We start from the raw sequence: 11,914 nt of genomic DNA on the forward strand, positions 1-11,914 counted from the left end.
CGAGGCCCTCTTTGAAAACCTTTCTATTTTATTAAGCTTATAATTAGTTACTATATTATTTACTGATTCTGTCTGTTTGTGTCAGTGCTGTCTGACCTGTAAATGTGGGTTTATTGTCCCTGGGTGAGTGAATATGTATAATATAAAGTTATGTTGAACTGGTCGTAAAGCCGTATGCTTTGCCGTGTCATGCAGAGCATGGCGACTGCTGCGCTTCCCTGCGCAGTTTACGCAATCTTTACCCGCACGAACAGCATCAGCGTCTCAGCAGTCCTGCGCTGAGGAGCCATTCATTTAGAAACAGCAACACAGCGGCAGCACAGCCAACATGTCAGACAAGAAACAGACTGTGGATCTGGGCTTACTGGAGGAGGATGATGAGTTTGAAGAATTCCCAGCCGAGGGTAAATAATAATACAGCTAATATTTAAAGTCAAATTGTTCTCGTTTTCTTTTTATTGTCCATCGGTAACTGTTGGGGCTTTTCTGTGTCGGGCCCTGCAACAGTGACTCAGCTAGCCTACGTCAAGTAGCGTTAGCATTAGCCAGCGAATTTACTCGTAACACACCACAACCAGCTATACTATGTAATTTCAACAAATCAGTCAACTAATAGAGCTCTCTGTCTTCTCGTTTCACACTCAGAGTGCATTAGTTAACATTTCCTTTTTAGTTATTATTCTAGCGTGTATACTGTAGCTTCTAAGCTAACGCTTGCTTGCTCGCTATAATACGGTCGTGTCTAGAAGGGAACCCCTTATTTGCAAACGTCACGCGAGAATTTTGCGCGCGTTGTCATGGTTTAGGTCAATATAATAACTCTCGCGAGATTTGTCACGGGTCTAGGGTTCCCTTGTAGACACGACCTTAGATAACCAAATGCGAGCCGAGTCACAAAGTGTTAGCCGTTCAGGTGAACCGTGAACTACAGCGTTGTTTGTGTTTTACTGGTTTATTTTGCCTGACAGTTTGAGTCAAAGCTGTTGTGGAAGACTTGTTTTCTAACGTTGGTGATATCCCACTGTTTGAATCCTAGACTGGACGGGCCTGGATGAAGATGAGGATGCTCATGTTTGGGAAGACAACTGGGATGATGACAACGTAGAAGATGATTTCTCAAATCAGCTGAGGTAAACGGAACATTAAACTAATTTGACCATGGTTAGCTACACTCCCTTATACCCTATCAATGTGTCTAGTCCAGCAGGTCAAGGTAAGATGCTGGGCACAGTTGGATTGACTGATTTTTTTCAAATGCCACGACTTTATCAGGGCACTAAGTTACTGGAGTCATTCTTGATGCAAAGTTCTTATATTTGATTACATACTTAATCTTAGGTGAAATACAGTACAGAGACACACCTCTTGATTAATGGTCGTCTTGGTATTACCTATAGATAAACCCGCCTTTCCTCCAATAATATGCTCTATATTGTAAGTATGTATGATTAACTACTTTGGATACTTGTGTTAACTATTATTTTTGTTGACCTATATGCATTGTGAAGCAGGGCCTGCACAATATTCTAAAGAAAAATTTCATTTGCAGTTATTGTGACAGGTATTGTGATTTCATTCTGATTCACAGTTAGTGGGAATTGTGATTTTTGCATCATAATTTTTATTTTCACTGAAAACATTATTTAAGTCATGATGATACGACATTTGTTGGGGACTGTATCAAACAAACTTGTTTTCTTACATCTGAAGGAAAAGATTTGTAGACAGAGACATTTCTGAGATTTAAATATTGCACTAATTGCCATATTGCAGTATCGATAATATTTAAATTAATTTAGCAGCCCTTCTGTGATGGATTACTGTATTACAAACTAAGGGGACATGCTTGATTAGTCTTCAGATCTCATTGAAATGTGTGTTATAACGAAATTTGGTATGGCAACATTTAGGCCTATATTTATGCAAATTCTACAAATTAAATTGCTTAAAATAGAATTAAAAATTCTGGCAGGACCAGTGATCCTGTGGTTTGTTAAAACCAGGCCTGAGCTCTTTGTTTTACAGCACCAAAACTGTTTTATTCTTTTATTCAAGGTGTATATCATTTTTGTTTTTACATGCATAGGAGTTAAAGGCATACTAAACCAAATGTTTATCTTGGAATATACAAAGTTCTTGCAATACACTCCAAGTGAAACTGGAAACTTAAAATTCAGTACACAGCTTATAATCATTGTAAGATGAAGAAAATGTTTCTCTAATGTAGCTTGAATTATAGGTCAAGAACTTGCAGCACCAAATGTCTTTTAGTGAGCTGCTTATTTTCAGATTGCTTTTTGATCAATATTAATCTCTTTGTTTGTTATTTTGCAACCATCGTGCAGCTCCTCTTCAAATAGCTTAGGTTGTTGTTAATTACATTATTCTGCTGCATGTCGCACTGATGAAATTGTGCCTTAAACACCTTGAAAACAAACAACCTCTTTAACTATGGTGAGTTTTACAATGTTACTCTTTTAACAAAGTTGTGGATTACACATCAAAGTTATAAGATCAGTCCTTCTTTCATTCATGGCTTACACTCACACGTATTGAATAATCAATAACAGTTGGTAGATAAGTGGCTGGTCTGTTTTTATATGAGTACACTTTAGACAGTAATATGCTATTGTTTTATTTGGGCCAATTATGATAGCCATGCTATTAAGTCGTTTCTTAAAGATATCATTATTGTTAAAGGGCACAGCTGCCATATATATGTAATCATCAAATCCATAGCTGCACGCATTATGCAATATTTATATATTTTTTCACTCCCATCTCTTAATGGTTCTTACAATCAATAGCAGAGGGTACTTATGTCTCAGCCACCCACCTGTAATCATCTCTACTGACTTGATCTTTCTGTTTTTCCTTTTCCCTCTCAACAGAGCTGAGCTGGAAAAGCATGGTTACAAGATGGAGACGTCATAACGGCTGACACGGCCTCTCAGTGTTTGATGACATTGAACATGGACATTTATATTTGAATATTACCGGTTAACCACACACCGCTGGAGGATATTTGAGGATGTTAAATTTGTTTCTTTTTTTGTAAGAAATATTGATGGAAGTAAAATGTTTAGAGAAAACAGTTCCTTTGAGTGTTGTTACTGACCAACAATACTGCAAATGTTTATACAATGACATTTATGTGCATTTTGAAATTATTTACACACTACAAACCTCAATTCCAAAAAAGTTAGGGAACCGTGTAAAATTATTGAATACAGTACATAGACACAATATTTAATATTTTTTTATTTTTAAACCACTAAACCATATATGTTCCCAAAAAGTTGGTACAGAGGCATGTTTATTACTGTATTCCATCACCTTTTCTTCCAACAACAGTCAGTAAGCATTTGGGAACTGAGGACACTAAATATTGAAGTTTTGAAAGCGAAATTCTTTCTGATTTTTGCTTGATACACTATTTAAAGTGCTCAGTAGTCCAGGGTCTGTGTCACGTTTTGCACTTCACAAGCCTCACACATTTTCAAGGGGAGACAGGCCTGGACTGCAGGCAGGACAAGTCTAGTACCCAAACTCTTTTACTATGATTTTCTTGCTGAAATAAGTAGAGGTGCCTGTGAAAAAGACATCTGGATGGCAGCATATGTTGCTCCAAAACTTGGATATAACTCTCAGTGTTAATGGTGCCTTCACAGATGTGACATTACCAGAAATCAAGCCTGTGTCCTTCAGTTTCGCCTACTACTTTTATTCTTTGTTACATCACCTAAAACTACCCTTGAAGTTTGTAGTTTTTGTATGGAAGATGACTCAGGGTTTAGCTAAAATATCCACAAATTACAGTCTTTGTAAGAGCTGTTGATCTCCTCAGAGACACACCTGCCAAGTCAACCCAATCTACCTGTAATGGACGGCTTGTTATTGCCCTCTGACACATTCTGCATTTATTTTGGACTAACATGAATTTTGAATGATATTACTCAAGTTCAAGTGCTCAACAGAATTCATCTGAGATATTCGTGATCATTTTGTGGCAGCCGTACTTTTATCTAAGGCTCTGTTTATTGAAACTGTCAAAGTGATGAGAGAGGAAGAGAGGAAAAAGTGTACACGGGGAAATGGAGATGTACATAAGCAGTGCACTGTGGAAGTACACACAATGCAAACAAGTGTGTGTAAGTGTGTCTGTGGTGCATGCTGCACACATACAGAGGCAGTTCCTCTGCACTGTGCTGTATAACAGCCCCCTTCCCTCTCAGCCCCACAGCGCTGGGCCGAGTCCCTGAAGGAGAGATTATCCACTGCCGTGTTTGTCAGAGGCAGGGAGGGGGTCTCAGCATGGGGCCTCCCAGCCTGCCTTGCCTGGGCCTGCCCCTACTGCCAGCCAGGCCCTTCTCTTCCGCTTGGCACAGCGGGGACTCTCGTACTGAACCAGAGGCCAATTTATCCCCGCCACACTCCCCCGGCAAAATGATTTCTCTCAGTGTTTTGTCGACTCTCAGTCCCAGGGTCCTAATGAGGTGAAATGGATGCCAGTAAGACCAAGGCTGCAAGAGCAGCTTTCATCCTGAAAAACATCCATCCTCTGCCTCTAGAAGTGGAAAGTAACCTAACTACATTTACTCAAGTACTGTATTTATGTATAATTTTACACTAGTATTTTCTTTTTGTGGAACTTTTACTAATTTGAGATGAATATGTGTTTTTAATCCACTATGTCCAATTTATGTCACTGCTTGTTCCTTTAAATAATCTGATTTTATTTATAAAACATTCAGTAAGCTCCCTGTGTTGTGCAACAGGAATGTTGGCTTCACTTATGTGTTCATACACAACTTGAAGTCCTGAAAATCTATTTCCCCCCCTAAATTAAGTGTAAAAATATGCAAATACAGTGAGATATTTCAGATCTGTTCAATACAACCAACTGAGCATGAAGACACCAGAAAAGTCTTTCTGTAGATCACATACAGGTGCTTTTTTGATACTTCAGGTGAACTATACTATATACTGTTACATCTTATGAAGGGCTCATTTCATGGGTGAAACATCATCTCAGTAACAAATTTACAATGCAGGTCTCCTTCCAAAACAGTCCAAGACACACAATAGGGTTTATGCAAAATTTAAATGCCTTTAGACGAAAATAAAACAAACAATGTGTTGGCATATCCACAAATTAATATAGGATTTTTAAATTTGTGACTTGGATCTTTCCTCAATGCCATTACTTTAATTATTACTAATTATTGGCCCTATCCTTGATGAGCACCTTACTTTTTTTTTTTTTTTTACATTTTTTACAGTTCCAACGGTACTCATTTTTACCAGTGCAGCACTCCCTATATGTCCTCATTTTATATGCCTTTATCTTACATGGCAATATGCATTTAAAATGACTAACACAGGTCTTTATCAGGTTCATCAACAGCAGTTTATCTTTACTGGTCATTGTAAATACCAAACTACCATGTAAAAGAAAGACATTTCTGGATATTTTATTGAGGCTGTATTTCACGTCTAGCACCTGTTTAAGAATTAGCGCTAGAATCGTGAAAAATGAAACTTGATTTAGCAAAATACCTGAAAAAAGTAAAGTAAGTAAACGGTATTAATTTAATGAATAATAAAATAATATTTAGGATACTATTTGTTTAGGCTGTAATGATTGTTGTGAGAAAGGTTAGTGTAACTGCTGCATGTAATATTGTAGGGTGAACCGATAATCAGTTTCACGATAAACCGTGAAAAAATTCCCAACAATTATTATTATTGTTTCAAATTTTAATTATTAATACCCATGTTTGATAACCACACTTTGAAAAACTCACCAGGAGACACCAGTCTCCTACACACAGGTGCAGCAGGAACCTGGGTTTGGCTCACAGAGGGCATGATGACATTTCAAAACGCTGATGTCAAAATAAGACTTGGGGAAATGTTTCCGGTGTGTGTGCGTATTAGTACTTATTGAACATTTTAAGCACATCTCTGTGTGTCCTTTCGCATTACGTTCTGCTTCCAAAGGATACAGAAAGTGCTTCTATCAAGTGATTAGACCAGTTAGGAAATTACAAGTCAGTTGTTAATGCGAGTGTAAGACTGATTCGGAATGAGTTATGACATTTTCTAATATTAAATTCTTGTAAACTTTAAATCAATTAAAACTTGAATGCAGCGGGGCTTTTTAGTAAGTATTGTTCCATTGTGATATTGATCGTTTCTGCCACATTTATAATATTTTTTCCACCACTGCCATCTGTCTATGGGTGGTCATTCCTCTGAGCTTTTGTTAGTTTCCTCTTGTGGATCTGATTTAACGGCACTCTTTGCTGTTTATACGTGGAAAGAGTCAATCTGCACTTCAAAGTGTTACACTCAGATTTTGGCACTAAAGGCTGGAAAAGGTGGAAGTGGAAATCTGTTAGCTCAGGTCAAGCGTTTAAATGTTGGCAACTGAAAGCATGCTGACAAGCATCTGACAGTCTCTTGTTCTCTTCTGGGAAAATACGAAATCCCTGTTTACTACCAGTTATTATCCCAATCAGCTGCATATCACAGTCGAACAGCCCTCCTGAGTACGCACTCCATATTGTGATTGAAAGACAACGCTCCTGCTGCTACTGATATACATGTCAATAAAGAAAATAAATATTTTGGTGGCACGTACTGCAGGAAATAAAGCAAGGTCACATGTTCATGAAGTGAACTCGAAGAGCTCTGATTCATATATGCGTGATACTCCGATCTGTTTATGCCCTTGAAACTAAGGGCCCTGGGCCTGATGATTATTCTAAGGGTTGGGAAGTCAGTGAAGTGAGAGAATCGGTAAGTGAGAGCAACAGAGGAGGACCTGTGACCATTTTGTTTGTGCTGAGAGCATGAGATTGGTCCCTTGTGTTTGACGCCATGAGGGCCTCGATGGGCCCTCAATATTCAACCTCACGCAGGCTTTTCAGTGTCTCTGCTCTGGTTCTTGTTTGATCCCATTTATCCTGACTTTAATTTGTGCAAGCATTTTTGTTGTTCCTTTGTGACCCACATGATTCACCTTGACATGTATGAGAAGGCTCACTGTCGCTGAGATTGACTAGAGAGACTTCAGTAACTATCTGCCGGGTGAATATTTGCATTTTAAAGGAGAAATCTCTAATATATTTACTATACTAAATCATACAATGATAAGTCATCAGAGATTAAAGAAACATGCTAAATTGAAATACTGACGTCTCTGACAATGATGCTACAGCCACCTGAGTTCTCCTTTGAAGTTTCCATTTTTGTTTGCCTGTTTCACAGTAATTAGAGTTAAAATTAATGCTGAATATTTGCAGAATGAGTTAGTATTAGTAAATGTTTCTAACGGTTAAACTACATAATATGTTACTGGAGTTTGGCAGACAGTAAAGCAGGCAGTCACTGTACACAAACTCCAGAGTGTGTATTTTCAGAGCAGTGGGCTTTTGCTTTCAGGATGATTCAGGACAATTGACAGTTATAAATCAAGTTGATCAAGTTACAGTGTAGTACTCGTTGCCTGTCATCGTCAAAGTATAATGTTGCAGTCATCTTCTACTTAATGAAGGTTCATGTCCTTGCAGCCTGCAGGCAGCCTGCCTGAGCTTTGAGTCTGTGGAGGAGGTGGCAGTGGGAAACCAGTCCTTCAGTCAAAGCTCAGATACTAAATAGGGGATCGACCTATCTAATATATCTGACTCATTGGATATACACTGTGGGTATAAGCCTGCCACTGGCCACTTGTTTCACACAGCATCCACTACCTGCACTTTTAGAGTCGCCAGGACACAATAACATCCGAAACAGCAACCTACACACTGAAAATGTCAAATTAATACCTGGATCGGTTACAGTACGAACTCCAGGCATTTAAACATTTTAATGCCAGGGGTCACCTCCTGACGTGCAATGTTCCACCAAAACAAGCTCCCCCCAACATTATTTTGCAGGGGCACCATCTGTCGCTGCATCCTGGCCATAGCACCAAAGACGATTGTGATTTATTTAGATAAATACAAAGCCAGAACGTTTTCTCCCCTGTAGCAGAATGATAATGTGTGGAGCCGGACCTTTCTCCAGCGCTGAGGTCTAGCTATGCAAGACTAATGAACCAACTCACTATTTGGACTGCAGTACTCATTTTTGAACGCGAGGGTTTTACTTATTGCTCCTCTGAATCTTGTAAACAATGGATAACTTATTTAAAAGGGCAGCTCTCTATCCTTGATTTAGTGGTGGCAAAGTTTAGTCTGCATACAGAAATTCGAGCCGTGTGTAATACTTTCACTAGATTACATTCTGGACCGCTCTATGGGAACTACTGAATGCTGCAAATTCTGTAAACTGAATCTTAAAGACTAGAATCTTCAAAACAGTATTTTCTTATTTGCAAATCGTTTTCCCTCGGCCCACGCAGTTCTGAGACCACATGACTTCATGCGAGAGAGCAGCCAATGGAACTGTGGCGAGGACTATTTCATAACACTTCATGTTGGGAGATGGCAGATCCATTGTTCTCAAGGCCCACAAGCCTGTGGGCGAGAGTCCCTGCTGTGTCTACACTGAGGAAACACACCAGCCTCCCAGGCTATATTTTCCTCTCTTTTCTGCAGACACTGGAGGCTACTGTGACCATTCCAGCTCTCTCCCCACCGCTGCAGCAGGCCCTGCTCTTCTCCCCTCTCCAATCCCCTCGCCACTGAGCCAGGGAGAAGACGGAGCTGTCGCTGCACAGCTAGGAAGCATGCAGCTGCTACTATAATAGCCCTAATTGCACGTTTCTTTTGTTGAGCTGAAATTAGCGGCGGGGCTACAATACTACTACTAAAACCCCCAAAAACCTCCAAGTAAAGATGGAGGGGAGACAGTTAAAAAAAAAAAGACACTCGGGGTGCGTTCACCAGTGAAACTGCCAACCCACTGTCGAATGGCCCACACCTGCACGCTCGCACCCCCGCTAAAGTAAACACAGATAATAAGGTATAATTACTTTAGAAAATAATAACGAGGAGCAACCCTTCAGACCCCCCTACTCCCAGTGACAAAGGGCCGCCTGTTTATTGTGGGGGGTGAAGCAGCCCCAAAGGACGCTGGCGAATGCCCTATCAAAAGACCTGAGGGCCCTACTGAGGGTCCCTTATAGGACAGCCATCAGTGTCAAGGAGGACTGGGGCTTTTAAGTCGCTTCTACCCTAACTGCCCCAATTAACCAGTATGGATTGACCACAGGCTACTTTTTCAGCTCCATTCATTCTCATCAAAACAATCCTGTCTTGTCTTGAATTTTTCCCCTTTCTATGGGATCAGAGGAAATATAGAATATGATTCATCTAAAAAAATACCATTCATTTCATGTGCAAACTAACATTTGATTCATTGTAAAGGTGCGAATATATGTATGTGGTATATGACAAAGACAAGAATGTCAGAATATAAAGACAGGATTTACTGCATATATGTATGCAAATGTACAAAATGAGAATTATGCAATGCATGTAGCACTACAAAGGGCCCATTCTTATGAAAAGAAAATAATGCATATATGTGCAATGGGTTCTAGCTCATTTCTGATCATATATAATCTCTCAGATGTCTTAAAATACAGAAAACAGCCTTTCAAAGGGGGTTAGAATGTAAGGATGACTGTACCTTAAGCCAGAAATCCTTGATATAAGGTGCAGTACTGTGTACAGTTTTATTGATGATGCCACAGGAAACGTAGTCTAGTAGGAGGAATAGGTTCCGATTAAAGCCAGAACAATTCTGGGTTTTCAGGGCCGATGCTGATACCGATATTGAGGAGTAAATAAATTCTGACATAAATATATCAGCTGATATTCTTTATATTGAATATAATAAACAGTATATTGAGTAAACTAGAGCTGGACAGTATGGCTTAAAATTAATATCATAATATTTTTCAGGTACACCACATTATATGATGTATATCTTGATATATGCATTTTTTCTAAAATAACATACACAACAGTAATATAGTGATGACTATTGGTGCTTTCACAAAATATTAACACAATGGGATTTTTCATAAATAATCATCGGTAATGAAAATATAATGACCAAGTGGGTTAAAAGCAAATAATAGAACTGCTACAATCTGGAAGTTCATTAAATTATATTACTTTACTGTAACGCAGTCTTAAAAATCAGGAAAAGACAACACCTGTGCCATATCATGATATAACAATATCCAAAATATAAGATGATATTTAGCTCCATATCATGAATCAATATAATATCAATAAATTGACCAGCTCTAGAATAAACACACATTTTTTTTACACTGATCCCTCAAATGTAGTTATTTACTCTTGTGACAAATATATGTAATTGAGGCAGTTCAACAATAATTTTTACTGTCATATTATTTTTTTCTATTTTAAAAAGAAGTTTTCATATCAGACAACATATGTGGTGATACCAGTATGGGCTAATATAGTTGTGATAGGTCAATATCGGGCCAATCATATTGGTCGACTGATATATAATTCGGTTTCTATGCAACTAAATGTAATTTTTCGTACCCTTTTTTCTTTGGGACCCTAACAGAGTTAGGAATAATTGATTTTGCCATGGTCAACTAATGTACCGTGGGGTTTGTTTGTGACCATCTTATATTATATATACTACACTATTTCTTTATATATATATATATATATATATATATATATATATATATATATATATATATATATATATATATATATATATATATATATACAAATATAGTGAAAATCACAGATTTTCAGAACTCCACAACCAGACGACATACAAAGATAAATGAACCCAGTTTTTAATATAATATTTGCACAAGGACTCACAAGCACTCATTGTGCTAAACTAAGCTAACTGGCGGATGGCTGAAGCTTTACATATATATATATAAAAAACAGCTTGTATTAATCTTCTGTAAATAACTGCAGTTCCTAGAATGCCAAAATATTCCAAACTACCTTTCTGTAGTGTGTGGTATAATGTCCTTCCTCTCACAATGTAAAATGAACTAATACAGTATTATAAACATGGCTGCAACACAAATCCAGCTCTGTCAGTGCAGATTCAGCATCATTCCAAACTTAAGCCACAAAAAGCATGAAATTGCCTTTTAATCTAAGAAATAGCATATGTTGACACTACTATTACTTTGATCTTTAGAAAGCTAAGTCTTCACTACAGTGAGTATCAAGCATACTCTGACCCAAAATTTCATACTTGTGGTTATGGGGAACATAAATATCTAAAATGGAAATATTTTACCCCACCTAGTTACACATACAACTAACAGATACAATATCTGGATTATATTTCATGCTTTGCTCCAAAACCTCGCTGTGTTTTATGAGAGTCATCACAGCTCAACTGAAAATGTGGATAAACTCATTCGAGCATGTGAACATGACACTGGATAGTTGAGACAGTATGGGATCACGCCACGGCCTCACTGTCACTTAAACCCGTCCGGATTTTAACCCGATCTGACGTGTTGGCACACAGAAAGAAACAGATGGGTATGTTTCAGTTTAACGCTATCCCTGGTGGTTGGATCACTATGAAAACACAAGACTTTGGTTTGATGTCAGGGCGGATTATGAGAGCCCTGTTTCAGACGTGCAGTTTATGACATGATCCATCTTGCAGGTCTTTGACAGATATATGTATAATTTCACAAATGCAAAGAGCAGAGCACAGAGAATGTATGTAGAGGTCCATTCATACATAGGTTCTACATTTTTCTCAAGAGATAGAAATAGAACTAAATAGATTTCTCTCTCTGTTTGGGACATCTAAATTTGGAATAACTACAAAACAGAGATAAAAAAACAGACTGCCCTAGTTACGGCTAGCAGCTAAGCTAGCTGTAGCTAAAGCTAATTTGCTCACTTTTTTCTTGTTTCTCTCATTT

At 38.2% G+C, this 11,914-nt stretch overlaps 1 protein-coding gene across 1 annotated transcript; it reads left to right on the plus strand.

Moving 5' to 3' along the window:
- Positions 1-244: 244 nt before the first annotated feature.
- On the plus strand, positions 245-3,094 carry sem1 (SEM1 26S proteasome subunit). Its single transcript, XM_084739874.1, has 3 exons — positions 245-404; positions 1,037-1,130; positions 2,892-3,094. The coding sequence occupies exons 1-3, from the start codon at positions 329-331 to the stop codon at positions 2,932-2,934; spliced, it is 213 nt and encodes a 70-aa protein (XP_084596000.1). The 5' UTR covers positions 245-328; the 3' UTR covers positions 2,935-3,094.
- The last annotated feature ends 8,820 nt before the right edge of the window (positions 3,095-11,914 follow it).

This window comes from Lutjanus erythropterus, chromosome 16, assembly GCF_056507025.1.
Source record: "Lutjanus erythropterus isolate fLutEry1 chromosome 16, fLutEry1.hap2, whole genome shotgun sequence".
NCBI lineage: Eukaryota > Metazoa > Chordata > Actinopteri > Lutjaniformes > Lutjanidae > Lutjanus > Lutjanus erythropterus.

What these genes read in the sequence shown, in the direction of transcription:
- sem1 (XM_084739874.1), top strand. Translation starts at nt 329, where the DNA reads ATGTCAGACAAGAAACAGACTGTGGATCTGGGCTTACTGGAGGAGGAT. An exon ending in TGAAGAATTCCCAGCCGAGG is followed by an intron (nt 405 to 1,036) that starts GTAAATAATAAT and finishes TTTGAATCCTAG; the next exon opens with ACTGGACGGGCCTGGATGAA. An exon ending in GATTTCTCAAATCAGCTGAG is followed by an intron (nt 1,131 to 2,891) that starts GTAAACGGAACA and finishes CCCTCTCAACAG; the next exon opens with AGCTGAGCTGGAAAAGCATG.